Below are 20,625 nucleotides of genomic sequence, written 5' to 3' on the forward strand. Positions count from 1 at the left end.
AAAATGCAGCAAATTTGTGATTTGCTGCATACTAAATGATGAGAAATAGAAGACATGAAGAAAAAGTCAGGAGGAGGAAAATAATTAGGAAAAATTCTCAGAATCCCAGAAAGTACTCAGCGGCCATATTGCTTCTCCAACTTTAAGAGCAAAAATTATTTGTTGTGATTTTTTAAATCTGCTCTGCAATAACTTAAGCAATAAAGAAGAAAAGTGGCAATTTTTTGTCTTAATTAAATGTGGACAGTTTCCTAACTTAAGACATTTATTTTGTTTATTTGGTTTACAAAGTATTTTATTCTATTCCAAAACCAGAATACAAAGCTGTTTTATTCTATTTTTGAATAAGAAATAGGATTAAATAGTACTATCTGAATTGGCAGCTGAACTGAATAACTTTTTAACAATAACCCTCATCTATTAACTAATATAAATATATATTGTTTATTGTTTAGTAAAATGTCGCTGGATGTCTTTAGCCTTATTTACTATGAAGTTAAAATGAAAATAATAGTCACAACTACATGAAGAAACTTTGTGCCTAACACTGACTGAAGCCAGAGCTGATTGGCTCATCAATTGGAAGTGCCACCAATCCCGGACGAGCCCCCATTTTTTTAAATAGCTCAGCCAGGAGGAAGGAGGACTAAAATTAAAAACCCAGATTTTAAAGGTTTAACAGTTCAGTGTTTGTTATTTGTTTTTTCTTAAAGAAAATAAAGAGTAAAAATGAACAATTATCAAAAGTCAGAGTCTTGGATAAAATTGTTTCAAGGGCCAGAAAGGGCCCCAAGGCCAAATAGTATGTGTTCCTACTATTAGCAGGTATCCTCACTGAATATTTTTTTCTTGTCCTTGTTTGTGTTTGTGTCTTGCCCTGCCACTCCCCAGCTGGTCCAGGCAGATGGCCGGCTTCCTAAGTCTGGTTTCACCTCAGGGCCAGTCCTGTTAATGGGAGTGCAGCGACCAACAAGCTAAGGACAAGGCACTAAAGAAATTTGATGTACCGCAATTGCAATGTTGTGTATTTTCTACATTAGCGGAATATTAACAAAGTTTCGTGCATGTTTGCAACAGCTACCAACAGCCGATATCAAAACTTAAAATTTGTAATTACATTGACCAAGTAAAAGCTAACCTGTAAATTTGCTTGCAATGTTTAAGAATGGAAACATTGAAGACCTGAAATTTATTTAAAATAAAAGATAAGCGAATTAAGAGCATTGGGAAGGGACCATAAAACTGGGATTTCTAAATCAAATAGTTCATAGTTAAAACTTTTCTTTGTTTGTCTAATATGTCTCCATGTTGACATTATTGGATGTGTTTGTCAAACCTTTAACAACATGATGTAATTACAGAAAATAAATGTAAATAAACTAAGAGTGCATTCATAAATAAAAATAATGAATACTTTTAAGTCTGTTAATCCAACAACCTCACATCAGCAGTGACGTCATTGACTAACTTTTACATATACATGCTATACGTTTTATATTTTCACACACAATTTGAAACAATATTGCCTCACATGGATGAATGGGAATTCAGCTCACAAAGAAAAAATGCAGCAGCAATGTTTGTTTGTGTCTCAGATTCATTTAACATCACATTTTTCTTTATTTTAGCACCAAGTCAGTCAAACGTTCGTGGTTATCGCTGAGCTCAACTGGACCTTTCCTGATTTTCTGCTCTTAATTAAAGCTGAGGAGCAGCGAGTGGTTATCATTAAATTTAATGTGTCATTATGAATAATTTTTATGTCTTACTGTTCCATAAAAATAGACATTGAAACAGAGCAATACAACCTTTCTGCCAACAATGTTGGCACTGATCCACTGAGGAGCAATTCAGCAATTATGAAAGTATGAATTAACACAATAGTGGTTGGATATAATAAATTCAGGTTAGATTGAGATCTACATGTAAAACAATATATTTATATTCTGATATATCCAAACTAATCTGAGTTTATTAAACTGAAATTACATAATAAAGAAGTTAATATTACAAAGATTAACTAATGAAAGTCAGGGAGGATCTGTAGATTGTAATTACTAAAGTATTCAATGCTTTAAAGTTGGACTTACAGATAAACAATCTCCACAAAATAAAGAAAAGAAATAGTGTTAGATTCAACCAATAAACTCAATAGAAAGATCTAGAATCAATCATTTAGCTGGTTACTTCATATTTCTTTGCCGCTACAATCATCACTAAATGCATTTTCATTGACAATATAATTGTGCAATTTGACATTTCAAAAATAAATTGGCTTAATGGAAACATACATTTCTAAAAACTAGTTTTTTGATAAAAAGTTTTTGTGCTATGATGAGGTGTTTTTTTTGTGGCCATATCAAAATTGACCCATAAAGGAGAAAACGACAGGAAGTAGTTGGAGAATCAAACTTATTTATGTGTGATTAATTTTGTTTCTTGTTTAATGGAAACGCCAAAATTGTGAAATTTTGTCAATGTTAGCAGATTGTAGTGCAGGGCATTCTGGGTAAAGGCAAAATGCAACGCTGCTCCATTTTTGCTTATATTTAGTGAAGAAGGAAGTGTCTTCTTCATGTCTTTTCCTTCAGTGGTTCTTGGTGCAGCGCCCCCACAGGCCAGGAGGGGAACAGATTTCTCAAAAGGTTTGGTTAGTTTTACACAGTGCAGTGAGAAAGCGAACCGCATCGGCTGAAAACGTAACAAATCCTCAAAATTGAAAAACTAACTGTGTATTTGTATTTCTGCAGAATAATTTCAAAACAAATTCTGGCCAGTAGGAATACCATTTATGTTCTCTTAAACAATCCTAATACAATTTATATTCCAAAACGAAGTAAACAAATTGTAAGTGGGACATGCAGACAGACCCCCCACTCTGGTTTTGAGACACAGTTTTAGTATTTTGCCCCAGCAATAGATAATAATGCCATAAATCCAGGGTTCTCCTCTGAGCACTAAACATGTAAACACAAACAGGTGACTAGAGAGAAAGAGCTGTTGTGCAGAAGTGATAAGACACCAAAGAGCGCGGAAACTGAGACAAAGACAATCTATCTCTCACACTCTTCCTGTCTGATAGCTGTGACAGCTGAGCTGAGACAGACAGAGAAGGACACCAGGCAGATGCTGTCAGGATTACTCCCACTCACCCGTCTTTCTCTCTGCCTTTTTGTCTCCCTGCTCTCCAAAAGTTTCTCTGCGCTACAAAGTGTGGAACACTTAAGCCAAATGGAAAAAAGAACAACTCAAGCATTTAATTGCAGCCGTTCCAATTTTTATTACATCTCTTCGCTGCTAGTTCATTGGGTGTGTGTGTGTGTGCGTGTGTGTGTGTGTGTGATGTTGAGGTTATTTTTGCTACAGCTGGTCAAATGACTATTATTAAAAGACTCTGTTGCCTCGAATTACCTCCATAAACGCTGTGAGTCTGAAATGGATTCCAGTATTTTAAACACTTTGGCTTGAGGGTCGCTCTTTGTCTCACGTCTTAATGTAGTGGGAATCCTAATGCTCCAGCTTTTTTCCCATTACAATGGGACTGACTCGCCCACAGGCAACATATGGACCAGTAAACACAAGACGCACAAAGACCCGCTTCCTTCCTTCGGCAGCGTTCTGCAAACTGGCACAAAACTAAACAAGCAAACCAGTCTGGAGATAAAACACGTGCAAAAGAGAGAAAGTTGAATAATAGCATTAATTTATTAGCTTGCATAGCTTGTAAAACCAGGAATATTATCCAAGATGTATCACAATGTCCTAAAGTCTGCTTGCTTTACAATGAAAGTGATGCAAAATATTAGTGAACTCTGACCTTGGAGAAAAAACCTTTACAAAAACAGAACCTCTTCTCGCAGTAACACATGCCACTGACAATAAAAACTAATACATTTCTTGTTAATTACATATAGATAATTTACATTTTTCATAACTGCAATGCATTACAGGAATCTGTGATAAACATAGACATAAATTTGAGCATTTCTTACTGGTTGGATTTCCCCCAGGCACCCAGCCAAGATTTTTTATGACTGCACTTCTTTTACGTGGCATAGTGATGGAAACGCTCCAGCTCAAAGGGTGGAGCGAACAGGATAAAGAAAACCACGTTAGATTATGAGCAGAAGAATAAAAGTTATCCTCGTTCAGAATAGAAACAGATTCAGAATTCAGTCGTTACTGTAGTTATGTAGATTTTTCAGGTATCTGTACTTCAATATCTTTTTGACGACTTTTTACTTTTACTCCCTACATTTTAAGAGAAATATCTGTACTTCCAACTCCTTATATTTTCACATATTACTTGTTACTAACATGATGAAAAAAATGATGAGGGGAAAAAATCCACAGCTCTCACTTCAAGTAGAAAACAGCAACCCGTCTCTGATAAACAAACACATACAGTATCTTCCTAATCGTAAATTGTGTTAATCTGAACAGGTTAAGTAGCGCACACAGCACAATGCTACCCGCCATTTTGCTGTTGTCTGATAAATGGCAGCCGCGCATTCTGCATTTATTGCAACTAAAACGTTGCGGTTTCACTTATAAACAACCTAAGTATAAACAGGACCTGATGTTTTTGGGTTTTCTGCTTCTTTTTGTCATATTTCTCCTGGTTTCTTTCTTTCCCTTCTTATCGTTTGCCATTAGCTTCTTTGACAAGAAGGGCACAGAGTTGCCATATAATAAAAGGCAACATAAAAACACATTTTACACTGTGCAGTGGGTCAACTATAAAGAAAAATTATACGCCCCACTCTCTTAGAGGACGGTCAGCTATTTCACTTTTGCAGCCACCTCCACCTTAAGAGGCAGTTTGCAAAAGCATAAAAAATGACTGCTGGTATAGCCAAAGAAAACATCCTTCTAATTCCAAACCTTGATCATGAAATGAAAGCTTTATATGCTGTGGGATTTCACAGAATATGGCCAGTTCTTCATCTCTTTCTGGAGCGCGCTCCAGAAAAACAACACCTAATTTTCCTCGTTGATTCAAAAGTAAAGAAACGCACACAGGCTGAATCTGGTTGGCGACGAGGCTCCGGCAGTCCTTTCAAACCCTTTCCTATTCAGAAGCTCCTGATTAAAATGTGCTGGGCTAGCAGCCACTAATCTGCCCTGCGCTGCAACGCTGTGAAGAAGCCAGCCGCCATGTGTTAATCTACATTAGCTGTGTCCAAAGTGCGGCCTGGGGGCCATTCCTGGCCATTGAAACTATTTAATGTGGCCCTCAACTGCAGTTAAATGACTGGCACCAGTTTGGCCCAATAATGGGCACTTTTGTTACTTTTTAGCATCAAAATGTCCAAGGAAAATGTTATTCTTCTTGTAACAGAAAGTGTTAGGTTTTAATAGTTGTGACTGCTTTCTTTTTATTTTTATTTCATGATAAGTAGGGCTATAAACATCCAGCGACATTTTACTTAAAAGCACAATAAGTCTTACATTAAACTTGGTTAATGGACGAGGGTTGTTTTTATTTTTAAAAAAGTTCTCATTTTCGTTGTTTGGAATAAACTAACATACTTTCTAAACCAAATAAACTAAAAAAGAAACATCCACCTTTAATTAAGACAAATTGCAAATTTGCTTCTTTACTGTTTAATTTATTACAGAACGGATAAAAAATTCACGACAAGATTATTTTGTGCTTTAAGTTTGAAGAACCTGAATTATTGAGATACAACAATATTTAATTTCCCTTTGGAAACACATTTTCCATAAATGAAGTGTTTTTGAATTTGAAGTTGGAGAAGCAAAATGGCCCCTGAGTGTTTTCAACTTTGGGATTCTGGCCCACGTTGCAAAATGTTTGGATCTACTTGACGCATCGCGGATCGATTTTAAATCAGAGGTGCATCATAACGAATTAGAAAATCACAAAGAAAGGTAATTTTTATTTCTTTACTTAAGTTAGAAAATGTCATTCCAGACAGAGACATGATTTTCAGTCTGAGAATATTTTAAAATCAGATAGAAATGCATATTTAAACCGGTCTGTTGGGTTATTTTTATATTATGCCCCATCATTGAGAAGACAAGCAGCTTAAAATAAGATTAGCTGCATTTCCATTGACCATAAAATTACACAGACATGCCCATTTTGAAAAAACTAATTCAAATGTTTTACTGAAAAGTTTTTATTAAAATTGCAACGGAAACACTTATTTTGCAGAAAAGCCAAAGAAGGCGACAGGAAGTGGTTGCATAATATGCTTTTCAATGATTTATTGATGAGCAAACTTATTCACGTGTGATTTTAATTGCATTTCTTATTTAATGGAAACATTAAATAATAATAATAATAATAATAACATTTTATATTAGCAGAATATCAACAAAGTTTTGCGCACATTTGTAATAGAAATGCAGCTTCTGATACCCAGAAACACACTGCTAGAGAAGCTGGCTAATTTTGGAGTGCTGTAATAACAAATATAAGTTGAAAATTGAGTGGAAGGAAAAAAATCTTGCAAAAAATAAAGGAGCACCTCTCTACCATGCTGCAATGAAAACTGGTCTGAATGTATGCAATACCACAACAGAATTTAAAGTTAAAATTTGCATTTAAAATGGACAGAAATAAAATAATTACATATATTAATCTAAATAAGTTTGAGCTCTTTAGTTAACCTACAACAAAAATGGTGGCAGCAAATAGCAACATGTGCACACTTGCACCCTGCAGAAACAATGTGTCACAGTGTGAAATGGACAGACATACCAAGGCTACCGAGTTGTGTGAAACGCCTTGCTCCAATCCTGTTGGGTGGTATAATAACTGCAGTTAGCTTCAGCCAGAATATTTAAATGAGCCAAAGCAAGTTAAACCGCCATGTTTTGTGTCTGCGCTTTTCCACTGCTGCTCTACTTTCAATTTTCTCAAACAGCTGCTTCACTCGAAGCGCTGAAGTTGGCTGATCGCGGCGACATGAAGCTGCGCTGGCCTCCCTGTTGTCACTCACGGGTCAACCTGAGTATTTTTGTCGCTGTCACAATAGATGGAGAGAGGCTTTTGTTGCAACCGAAGATTACCTGGAGCCTCCCAATCTTTCCAGTCAGCGTGTTTCCAAAAGAAAAGAGAAAAACAGAAAACCTGGACCATAGTAACACAAAGCAAAGCCTGAGAACTGGAACAACCTGATTTGGTAAATATTAGGCAGTTTAAGGGAAGGTAATTTTATTTACATAGCGCATTTTCAGCAACAAGACAGTTCAAAGTGCTTTACATGAATTAGAAGTAAATACAAACAAAACAACAAAACCAGAAGAAAGAAAAACAAGTAAAAAAACAAAAATGTTCCAGTTGATTTGGGTTGCTAAGTAGCTAAAAGTTGGTTCTCCATGTTTGATTCTTGTTCTGGGTTGCTAAGTACTCCATAATTTATAAACTAACAGGAGTTTCTTTAAGTCTTGTGGCGATATTAAAAGTATAAAGCTAAATGTTGGTCTAATGTAATAACTACTCCTTATTTCATAAACTAACAGGAGTTTCTCTAAAAAATAAACAGACAGGGCGGTGAAATGACAACATCAATTTAAGACATTTCAAAGATGGAAACAAAAATAGTGCTTCAGGTTTTGATTCACTGACTATAATTATAAACATTTAATGTGTAAATACCTAATTTTAACAAATTATTTTTGTCCAAAATACTTGAAAACTGTTTGTAAAGGTTTTGGCATGAAGGAATCATCGACTAAATAAACAATCATTTCAAACATATCTAACAATTTTCTGTTTGGAAGGTTATTCTGATAATGGCATATATTTTACACGTTTCATCTAATTTAAGCCATATATTAAAAATCAAAACAAAACAAAAAAACAATGTAAGTCACATTACTAAGGCCACACCATTACCAAGACTCAAGAAATGGAATAAAAACATCTCCACTTTCACAAAAAAATCCCATTAAACCAGATAAATGAAAAAAATGCATGTGATAAATATATCCTTCAGTTTGGAGCAGCTTCATGCAGCCTACAGTACAGTACATGGTGTGACGAAGAGGATAATATTTCTGTCTGTTCCTCCTCCCTCTTCGCTCAGGGTTGAACTACTCTTCGCTTTGCTTCCTTGAAACCCTACAAATATTTATTTATATGGATTTGGTGCTGCAGATCTGAAATATGCGAGCTCTAGGCGAAAATGAAACGGCTCCACCAGCCCCAGTCTTCTCTTATAAAGATTAATTATCCTAAGACTTCACATATGTCTCAGTTTTCTGAATTTCATAATTCCCATGATGTCCTTGAATATGTATGACTGATAAAAAGAAAGTTCACCAAAATCAGAAGATCTCTGGAAACACAAATAAATGTTTCATAAAGGTTATGTTGACCACTTAATCCACTAAACTGACTTAAAAAACAACAAACATTGTATTAACTGACTATTGGTTGTTTTTGCTCTAAGCCTGTCTTTGTCCTGTTTCTTGCTCCATATGCTCTGCTAAAAACTCAATAAATTGTCCCAAAAATTACTGTAATGACCAATTGTATTGCTGTTTTAACACAATCTTCAAATAGTATATTTGGCACAATAATGCAAATTTGCCCTGTCAAAGACCAATAAATTTTAATTTTATAAAAACTGGAAGATATTCAAAATATCCAAAATAAAACAAAACAACCAAAAACAATAAATAAAAAAAACATGCAACCGAAACCATCAATAAAATGTATCGTAAACAAAATTGCCCTTAAAAGTTTCTTCAAGATTAGCAAGAACCACACTGAAATATGTTGAGAGCTGAAATATCATATCAAAACATAGCAAATATGCTAATATTAACAAACTGCTCTTCATGAAAACATTGTGAAAGAAGCAGGAAACCGTTAAAAAACGTATAATAAATGCGACCAACAATCAGAACAATGTAGTAACTGTCCTAACCTGTTTAACTCCATGCAGCACAATAATGCTGCTCCAAACAGACTGAACAAACAGCAGCATCCTGGACAGCACTGACATGAGAGTTACCGTATTTTTCGGACTATAAGCTGCGACTTTTCCCCCAGGCTTTGAACCATGCGGCTTGCAGCCCGGTGCGGCTTTTCTGCAACCGCCAGGGGGCGCTTTAGCAGGAAGGTATGGAGCCCTCTAGGGGACATGGGGAATTTATTTTCTTTTGCGTTCCCTCGATTTTCAATCTGTGTTTTGCACCAAACAGTTTTTATTATTAACACGTTAGGGCCGCACTGGGTTAACTCGGGGAATCTCATCTGTCCGTGTATCAATCAACTCCAAACCTCTTCTTTGTTCTGTCACAATTATCGATTTATTCCATTTTGATGATCAGGCCCCAAACTTTGCAAGGACTGACCGCCCCGCTCACCGCTTCCTAAAACACACAAAGCCAGTATCCTTCCCATTCATACCTGGTGACGTCACTCCCATGTCGACACACCTAAGTGTCAAAGCCGCTGCTCCTGTCATATCAATAATTACTTATTTCATTCATACGGCTCTTACAGAGCCTGAGTGAAAACTTGTTTATTATTATTAACTGTTTGGTGCAAAACACAGATTGAAAATCAATTTATTTTTTACTGCATGTTTACGTCCTGTGCTGCCAGATCGACTTCCTAAGGCTAAGATGGAGCGGCACTGAAAGCAGCTCTTTAAACCATTCAGACTACGAACACAACAGAGACACAATCAAAACTGTCAGATGATTTATTACCCGCGATAATAACTCAGAAATAGTCCAAATTAGGATGTATTTTTATTTCTTTCCTACTTACGGAAAGTTTCTGTTTATATCGTAGGTTTGTGGTGCCTTTCTATCCTAAAGAAAGATATAAAACTTCAGATATTTCACAAAAAGATACTAACATTCATGGAAAAACCTCACATAACCTTATATTAAAGCATAAAGTACGGCGCCCACCGTAAGAAAGGCTTACAGTGTACAATTATGCTGCATAACTGACCAGTACAGTATAACTGACATGGGGAAAAAAGGATTTCTCCATGTCCCCCAGAGGGCTTCGTAGGAAGGGAATCATTGGAAGTCAAAATTGGAAATCAAAGAAGAAAGTGCTAATTTTCATTTAGAACAAGCACATGCTAGCAGCAGGCACGACGGAGAAATTTCTTCAAACTCATATGATGCAGCTTTTAAGTTGAGGCCATCGATCTGGCAGCACAGGAGGGACATAGAGCCGCTGCATGTAAACTCGGCGTGAACAAAACCATGGTTTGGTTTTGGAGACGGAGGGCTGCGTCCTTAATAAATCCAGCAGATTTATTAGGATGCAGCCCTCTGCTGGGTCCTTATGGAAAACCGAGAGCGGCGGAGATACCAGCGGCTTATAGCCCAGTGCGGCTTATATATGTACATTTCCAGGTTTTTTCAAAAAATTTGTGGGTGTGGCTTATAGTATGGTGCGCTCCATAGTCCAGAAAATACGGTAAGTGGGACGCATTTATGATTTAGAGCGTTATTTACCTGCACTTAAAAGCTCATATGTTTCCAGGCTTATCCGAGAAAACTTTGACTCACGTGAGTCGCAAATAAGGTGAAAAATGGGCCCCAGGTGGGACCGTCCACAGGCTACAAAACGGCCCCACAATAATGGCCAACACAGGTTTGATGCAGGACAACTTAGTGAAAAGTGGAGCCATGTGGGTCCCAGACCTGTTGTACAATTTGAGCTTTTTTATTTAATACCTGTTTGCAATCTTAACTAAGACTTACAAACCCGGTAAGTTTTACCAATGTGGGTTATATTGGTGAAACAGACACAAGAATAACATCCAATCAGAATCCAACAAGTCCTAACAGTCCATAGGATGTTGGAACACATTTTGTTACATTTGCAGCTGCAGCTAACCGTTATTTTAGTTATTCTGACGATTAATCAGATCAGAAAATTGGCAGATTCTTAATCCTTCTTATGCAATATTAGAAATACATTAAAAGATGCAAATGAATAAATAATTCAATTCTTTTCTTAAAATGAGAAAACAAGCATTTTATTGCCAAAACTGGATGCATCTGCCAAAAATAAATAAAATACATTTAACAACACTTCTAAGCTCAGCCGTTACTGATTGACTTAACATCAATACAGTGTAGGGCTGATATATTGATTACTTTTAGGATTAACTGATTGATAACTGGACACCAGAAGGTGCTTAAAAACTTTTTTTGTGAAGGTAAAGCTATGCTACTTCAGGAGTTTTGGGTAGAAGTATTTACGAACAAAGTTTATTTTTTTAATTTTACATGTAAAATCTATTGATATATTATAAAATTTTGGCTTAATTACTCCTCTGAGTACGGTGTTCTTTCATTATTGTCCTTTTTGAGTTTGTATGCTCCAGTTAATCATTACTCAATTACTAAATTAGTTGATGATTTTAAAAAAATCAATTAATCACAATTAATAATTTCAGCCCTAATTGAATTTGATGGATTTTCAGATTTTGACTGTGGAGTTTATAAGAAATAAATATTCCACAAACTAAGAGCTCTAAACCCATCAGGTTTACTTTTTTTACACATAAAATACCTGAAGATACTAAACCTAAAAACTAGTCACCCATAGATGGCGATTGTTTTGATAATCAATTAATCATGATTAATCAACTCTAACTAAATGTAATGTATTATCAGATTAGTACGATTGAGCTTACAAGATAAAAAGAAAAAAAAATCCACAATCAGGTTTATTTTTTCCCCCATACAAAATACCCTAACATATCAAATCTAGATAAGTTGTAACTCTATTCCATCCATCCATCCATCCATCCATCCATCCATCCATCCATCCATCCATCCATCCATCCATCCATCCATCCATCCATCCATCCATCCATCCATCCATCCATCCATCCATCCATCCATTTTTTTATTTATGTCAGGTCTCTCCTGTTTTTTATTCGTTACACTCTTGAAATGTCACCTAACTGAAACGGCTTCCTCTGTGGAAAAGTTGCCACATGGAGATTAATTAAACTCGACTTTCCATGTCCTTCAGCGTGCCACCGGCAAACTGACAACACCGATATGTCACGACTGAGGCGCAATAATTTTCATCGCCATCATCCTCGAATATATATCACAATCCGTCCTCCTCATCACATCACACACACACGCCCCCACACACACGCCCAAACACACACACATTGCAGATGCACTGGTATCTCTGTCCCCCCTTCCCTCACTGGGTCTCTCTCCCTTGGCCTATCACCATGACGATAGGAGCCGGTACCATGGATACAGTCACTAGGCAACGAGCAGCATCAGCAGCAGCAGCAGTGGGAACAGAAAGAACGGCAGCGCATCCTGTGAAAGCTTTAGCAGAGCAACCCAAAAAAAAAAAAAACACAACTTTTTTCCCACCTGCATGCAAAGGCTTACTTTGAAGACGACATATTGATACATCAGAAGATTCATTTTATTTCACTCAGCTCTGGAATGCTATATTTAAATCGTCAAAGACTGCACACCATCCTTGATGAGACTAAAATGGGTTCAGTGTGTGGCCACGACAAATGAAGCTGCCAGAATTATGTAGACAATCCAAAGAACGTACAGGAAACCCGAGACTGGAGGCACACAAATTATTATTGGAGTTCAATATTTAAGCAAATAGAAATGAAAGGATTATGTTAAAAACATTAAGAACATCAAGACAGAATTGCATGTACCAAGGACAGCCTTAAGCATTCACCATCACCAGCGACTCAAATGTAAAATGGTTCACAGCTAAATACAGGACACTTCTTTCAGTTGTCTATGTGCACACATGCAAACAATCGTAATTATTATGATCAAATGGAGACCAAACATGTTTGGGTTTTCCTGCCATAATTTTAGTTTGTATTATGCATATCAATCAATCAATCAAATTTTATTTGTATAGCACATTTCAGCAGCAAGGCATTTCAAAGTGCTTTACATCATATCAAACACAGAAACACAATGCAACATAGAATCAACAATTAAAACACAGCATTAAGTCAAGTTCCATCAATGAATTTGTAATTGATTACATTTCAAATACAATCCTAAACAGGTGGGTTTTTAGACAAGATTTAAAGGATGTCAGTGTTTCAGCTGTTTTACAGTTTTCTGGAAGTTTGTTCCAAATTTGTGGTGCATAGATGCTGAAAGCTGCTTCTCCTCGTTTGGTTCTGGTTCTGGGGATGCAGAGCAGAACCAGAACCAGAAGACCTGAGAGTTCTGGAAGGTTGATACAACAACAGCAGATCTTTAATGTATTGTGGTGCTAAGCCGTTCAGTGATTTGTAAACTAACAACAGTATTTTAAAGTCTATTCTTTGAGCTACAGGGAGCCAGTGGAGGGACTTTAAAACTGGTGTTATGTGCTCTATCTTCCTGGTTTTAGTGAGAACGCGAGCAGCAGCATTCTGGATCAGCTGCAGCTGTTTGATTGATTTGTTGGACAGACCTGTGAAGACGCTGTTGCAATAATCAATATGACTGAAGACGTATTAAGCATGGATGAGTTTCTCTAGATCTGGCTGAGACATTAGTCCTTTAATCCTGGAAATGTTCTTCAGGTGATAGAAGGCCGACTTTGTAACTGTCTTTATGTGGCTCTGGAGGTTCAGGTCAGAGTCCATCACTACTCCCAGGTTTCGGGCCTGATGGCTGGTTTTTAGTTGTAATAACTGAAGCTGTGCATTGACTCTAGATCTATAACTCTAGATCGTTCCTCTTTAGGTCCAAAAATAATAACTTCAGTTCTGCTAACATGCATATGTTAGCGTTATGATGACATGCATTTTGAAAGGTTCCAAGTAGGAACTAGTATCAAGCATGTTGGTTCTGCTGGGGCACCAGAAAAAGATGCACCCCATGGTGAAGCATGGGAAAAGCAAGTGGCAATTTAAGTCAAATCTGTTTTAATGATTTAATTTCTACCTCTAATGAAGGGTCAACCAGTGAGGCATGTTTATTTGTTTTATATAATTTCTTATGTATTTATTGTATCTATTGCACCATGTCATTTAAGTTTATGTTGTGTTTTAGTTTGATGGCAGTTTTAGTTTAGTTTGGTGGCAGTGTTGGTAACAAGGTGGTGCTGGAAATATTTACATCTCACATTAAAGCTGACTTTGTACCGTCAGTAAAAACAACTATTGACTTTAAGAAGATCTGGAAGTGATACTGGGTATCGGTATCAACGAACACTAAGGTTTTCAAAAGTAACAGTTCCAAAACCTCAAAAGTGTTCCTTCTTACCATTCAGTTTAAAATTTGTTCATTTGTTACAAATACAAGCAAAACTTAGTGGATATTTCAATATGTCAAAAAAACGCAATCATAATAAGTTTGTTCACGCGATTATTAATAAATATGCAGCGCCATCGTCTTCCTTCCACTTCCTGTCGTCTTCTATTTTGTCTTTTCCGCCAGTAATAACATCCGGTTGTTGATCATGTGACTCGTGATGTGAAAAAAAGTGTTTCAATTGCAGTTTTGCGAAACACACTAATTTGGATATAGCGGAAAATCTTTATATTGAAAAACGTGAGGTTTTTATTTTAAGTTGCTGCGTTTCCATTAAGCAAATTTATTTTCAGATTTCCTATTTGCATAGTTATATTGCCAGCAACGACAATCACAAAGAAGAATGTAATCCAGTGCTTCTTTACTCTTCCTAGGCTATTGTGTTTTACGTTAACTTGCAGCTCTCTGGAAATATTTCTACACAAAAAGGTAAGCTGTAAAAATATAGCTGGCAAGTTCAACCTGAGTGGAAAACTGTTTTAAATGAAAACTAAAAGATTTTATATAGTTTTTTTTTCTTTGTTACTCTTTCTTACTCAAGCCTATCATGCTGTGAAAAGGTCTTTCCTCACTATAAGGACAAAAGCTACAGTATCAGTCTCTATACAAGCTTTACACTTCACATGATATAAATCAGAATTAAAAGCTTGAAATATGTCAAAACAGGCATCAAAAATAAGAATTAATAATAAAAGGATCATCAGGCAGTTTGTGGTGAGTCATCAGTCTCAGCTAATAGTTGTTGTTAAAGTATGCATCATTATAACATGCATTACACATCATAGATCAGCGGCGTCAAATCAAAAATCTGATTGTTCTTAAAGGGCCAGTTGAGCCAGAATGTATTGATAAAACTCACTAAAACGTTAAAATATGAATAAATATCTCTGATTGGATTTTGTGGTTGCTTTTGTGGTTTTAGTAATCATAATCAAATTATTTCATTTAGAAATGTTTGTAAGTACTTTTTGTGATATTTGCACTAATGCATATGATATAAATGTGACTTTATTACTCGCCGTATCGATCATGGCTGAGGCAGCAGTTAGTTAAACCCAATATTTTGGATCAATTTTGAAAAGAAATTGGCAAGAAATCTGAAAAAATGTGGAGATTTGTTGCTTTTGTGTGAATTTTGCAGATTTGTGAAAAACTGGAGGTACTTATTGATGTAATTTGGAGTCTAGAGGGCCACATAAAAAGCAACGGAGGGCCACATCTGGCCCCCAGGCCTTGGGTTTGACACGTGCCATAGGTCAACAAAGTGATTGTTTTAATCTAACCGCTATCTCCACTTATTCTGATAGAGTAGAAATTGAATCAGTCAAGTTTATTTGTATAACACATTTCAGCAACAAGTGCTTTACATAAAAAAACTAAAATTATTATGAAAAATCACCTGTTTTTTAGCTTTATATCATGTAATAATGCTGTTCCCTGATCAATCGGAGTGTCACACCTCGTCCACACGGCTCCTTCAGACTAGTGGCAGCAGCAATTAGCAAACAACCTAGTGGAGTTGTAAGTCTCTTGGGTTCATCATAGAAAGTGCAACACTCCTATAACTGGTTGCAAACAGCATCATGGAGAAGCCTTGTTTGAAAAAAGTGCTGAATAGGGAGTGTTGTAAAGGGTAGGGGGTTCTTAAAGAGACAGTGTCCAATTTCAAGATGTCAGGTACGACTATAACACAAAGTCAAATTGAAATTAGGTAATTTTTATATACATACAGTACAGACCAAAAGTTTGGAGACACTTTCTCATTGAATTCAATGAGAAGGTGTCTCCAAACTTTTGGTCTGTACTGTATATACAACATTTTCATAACAAGTGGAATTAACGTACTGACATGATTGTATTATAAAATGAGACTATGTGTTTGGAAAATGCATTATATGCCCCCTTTAAATGTTACATATTACCCAATAGAAGAGTTGCACTGGTAAATAATACCATTATGACCACTGACAGGTAAACTGGAGTCACATGCAATGTGGACTCTAAAGGGAGATTGTTTTACTGGGCCAAAAAACCAATTAGAAAATTTCTATCTTGTGAATATAAGAATGCAAACCTTCAAAACAGGGATAATGGCTGATGATTACTAATACAGTTGTTTACGCTTCAATCAATAAATGCTCCATTTATGTTTCAAAATGCAATCAGACACAATTATTATGTACTGCCTAGCAGCATAGCTGCCCCAGTACTTCAATTACTTAAAGTAATTGAAGTGGTGAAGTCGTGTATTTGATGAAAGGGGAATTTTATTTGTTTTTGAGGCTCTGAGTCATGGCAGTGATACATTTACAGACCAAAAAGACCAATAAATGTTGTTATTTTTTTCATCATCGTCATGATAAATAATAAAATTACAAGCCTAGTACTCACCGACGAGACAAAATAGAGAAACCAAGTTGAGCACCCACAGGGAATGGCCCAATTTGATAGACATGGAGCTCAGAGATGTGAATGAAACTAATTCAATTTGCAATGAGATGGCACAAAATGGCATTTGAAGTGGCATGATGAGATGAGCTGTGTGTTAAAGGATGTTGCAGGAAGGTCTGACAGCATGTGGACTCGTTACCAACACTTTTCAGGGTTTGATAAGGGTGGAAATGTGGGCGTGCATGAAGCCAGGCATTTCAAATGACCAGCATCTTTTTTACACCACAGTAAGGGATGAAATGATCTGTGTATTTATTTAATAAAACATCAGGTCACTGTTATCTGTTTGTCTGTTATGGTGGGAAATTGAACAGCCACCAAAAGTCAAATCACCAACGTACTGACATCAGTTTTCCTCTATACTCTCCAAAGGAATCTAGGAATGATTCAAAGAGCAAAATATTGACTTTTCAATGTCTACCTTATCTGCAAACATCCAAAGACTCTATAATGATTGCATAATTTCAGTTCACTTATTGATACAGTGCCAATTCTCAGCAATTTGTGCCAATTTGTTGAAACAAGGAATGCACCGATCCATTTCTTCCACTTCCGATACTGATACCGATATCTGAGGTTTAGTATCGGATGATACAGAAAAGCAGTGTTGAATTAACTTAAAATGTTTTGTTTTAAGGCATAAATGTAATAAATTACAAATTTATTTGATAACTCTGCACCAGTACAACACTTAAATCTACCAGCAGCTTCACAAGCTTGGTTAAACATGAAAAAACAACTTTAATTTGTTCAGTCAGCGCAATTAGAAATAAATAATAAACTGAAACTGACAAAAACAACAGGTTGATTGGTCAAGCATGTAAAAAATAAACCGCAACAAACCTGCTTTCAAATGGTTCAGAAAGTGCAATTAATTTAAATATAATGCAAAATAAACCATAAAGCATGACGTTGCTCAGAGGACACATGATATAAATTATTTTACAGATATTAAAATCAGATCCGTTCATCTATAACAAATATGTGTAATTTTGTAATTACTCAACGGACACAAACAGGAAAGCCAAAGCAAACTGGTACTTCATCTTCAAGGGTGGTATTTTGTCTTACAGCACAAATATATATATATTTCTGAAGACAGGAAATGGAAAAAAGGCCAGAACTTACTCACAAAGATAAAATACTGCTATATGATACATATCACAGACTAGGAATAACCCAGATTTTCTACCTTTTCTCCACAATATCTCATAGAATACAGGAAATTGGCCTATTCTTGAAAACAACCCTATTTTAGAGAGATAGAAGTGTAAAGATGGCAGATATCACAAGAACATAAAAGTCAAATTTTCTCAGCAGAACATCATGTTCTGAAACCATAAAGCCAAAGAAATAATATACACACAGAAACTGATAGTGCACATTATCCAGACATGCATGTCTTAATAACTGACTGCAGGCAGCCTCAGCTGCTCTTAGCTTATATGACCACAAAAAAAGACACATCTCACATTCAAGTGTTTGCAAATCATACAAACTAAGGCAATTAGTGGCGCTTGCATAGCCCTGCTGAGAAGGAAACAGATTAAAAGAGTCATCTTATGAGCAGCGCTTTGAATATGTTGCACTGAAGATTAGAATTAAATATTCTCTTTGAGTAAAACCGAGGCTACTTTCACGTGAATCGTAAGTCAGAGAGGACTGGGCAACAAATTATACCATGCAATGAAACAGAAAGCATTAAGTCCAGAAAATAAAATAAGGTAATAAACCATTCAGCCAGATGGTGAACAACAACAACAACAAAAAAGCGTGTGCCATTACAAGCTTGTAACAAGTGTGACAGATTGGTATGGCTAAAATGTGGGCTAAGTAGGATAATAAGCGGTACTACCTTAGGGTAGAGGATTTAACAGGTGTGTGTGTGCGTGTGGGTGTGTGTGTGCGTGTGAGACACAGAGAGAGAGAAAGAGAGACATAATGTTTGAAACCATGATTCCATGACGGCAGGACAGTTACATGTCAAAATGGCAAAGTATATGACACTGCATCATATATTATCATAGATAGATATATGGATAGATAAAATATTAACATATAATGAAGAAAAAGTATCACTTTTAGGCTATTTTAGTGAGCTAATTTACTAAAAATGCTAATTTCTTCTTTATGAGCCAAATTAAAAAAAAAAAACATGTCTTCTATTCTTTTCTAATATTTTCTAATGGATTCAAATCCAGAATTAAACTTGTGGTATGATTCTTTTTAGAGTAAATCACGGTGAAACATTGGAAAAATGATGATCTGGTTCACTAATCAGATGATCCATTCAGGGATCCCCAGCGTTATCGGGCTGAATGAGAAATACTGCAGCAGGTTTGTGTCACTCTGTCGGTGCCTTACGTGGTAACGCGGAGTAGTTATCCATCTGGCAGGATGCTGCTGGTGAATCCGGTTCCTAGGAAAATCTCTTTATTTATTGGTCCCTGTGGATTCTGCAGCATCGAACGGGGATCAGTCGAACCGGTCCGAAACCGGGACAGGTCACCGCGCAAGCAGCGGCCAGAGAACGGATGAGACGAGCGCATCTGGTCCCACGCTCATTTTTAGGAAGATTTAAATCCACTTCAGCGGCTTTCACACAAAGACACCGCGGTGCCTCCAGTTAGTTACTATTTGTCCTCAGTCCAAAAGAGAAGAAGAAAGATGCGGGCACACCCCGCAGAAAGAGAGAGACCTGCGGCGTGAGGATGTGAATGATCGGACCTGTGACCGACGGAGAGCAGAGGCGTTTTCTCCGCTGCAGGAATAAAAAAAAAAACAGACCCAACACGTTCAGCAGAAGCGTCTCCTCCCATCTGTCCTCCGTGGAGAGAGGAGAGGGAGAAGAGAGCGAGGCATTGCGAAGAGATGGCTGAAGATGGAACCAGGACTCGCGAGTACGTGCGTTTTGCGCTTGCGCACAAGTTTGTGCTCGTTAATTGTTCGCTGGTTTTGACTTTACGTGAGAGACACAAAAGAACAAAAAGAGAGGAAGTAGCGGATCACAATACGGGCAGGTATAAGAATTATGAGTAGAAGTTTAGCCAAAAGGCAGTTGCCATGTTATTTTTGTTTTGTTTTTGTTTGAGAAGTTTACCATTTTTATTTATTTGTTTGTTTTTAATTGATGAAATTAGGGCAGATTTAAACCTGCCGCACATGTTGCAGCTTCCAAAATCTTATTTTTATCCACAGAAGAGGATTAGAGCCTCTGTTATATTTTTTAATTTCTTTTTCTTTTGCTGTAAGAGACCATTTATTATATGTATTTGAATGTATTTTTTGACACTTTCTGTTAAGAAAATAGTACAGGTGAAAATGTACACATTGTTTTATTTTACCAATTTATGTGTATATTTATTCAACTTTTGTTTTTTGCTTTATTTATTCTACTTTAAAGATTGTAAGACCTGAACATCAACATTGTCAATGTCTGTGGATATTCTTTATTTTTATTATAATATTGTGATATTTGTCATTGAAGACCCACTATGTATGTTCATGCTATTTGTTTGAAATAAAGTAAAAAAAAAAAAGATTAGAGCCTCTGAAAAGAAATCTGACTTTTTTCTCAAAATTCTCACTTTTGATTTCAGAAGAAAAAATTCAGTTTTTTTCTTAATTAAATGCAAACTACTCCCCTGCATATATTGTTTTTTGTTCAGTGAATCATCCTTTTGTGAGTGTGTATACTTAATTTAATTGAAAACTAAATTAGTTGATGGTTATTAATCGATTCATCGCAGATTCATCCATTTAATCATTTCAGCCCTATTTCAATTGAAAGGAGTTGAATGCCACACTTTTGTTGAAACTTTTTAATTACGTGTCAGTTTCCTTTACAGATATGCACCATTTTGTGTTTTGTTGTCACTGACAATCCCAATAAAA

The 20,625-nt window shown here is 36.3% G+C and overlaps 1 protein-coding gene across 1 annotated transcript in view; it reads right to left on the reverse strand.

Annotated features, from left to right (window-relative positions):
- Positions 1-19,711, reverse strand: part of LOC116725864 (leucine-rich repeat-containing protein 7-like) — a 44,764-nt gene extending 25,053 nt beyond the window's left edge. Inside the window, exon 1 of the mRNA XM_032572262.1 lies at positions 19,096-19,711. Within this exon, the coding sequence (XP_032428153.1) occupies positions 19,096-19,120 (25 nt within the window). The 5' untranslated portion in view covers positions 19,121-19,711. The remainder of the gene's footprint in view (positions 1-19,095) is intronic.
- Between the last annotated feature and the right edge of the window lie 914 nt (positions 19,712-20,625).

This window comes from Xiphophorus hellerii, chromosome 9, assembly GCF_003331165.1.
Source record: "Xiphophorus hellerii strain 12219 chromosome 9, Xiphophorus_hellerii-4.1, whole genome shotgun sequence".
Taxonomy (NCBI): Eukaryota; Metazoa; Chordata; class Actinopteri; order Cyprinodontiformes; family Poeciliidae; genus Xiphophorus; species Xiphophorus hellerii.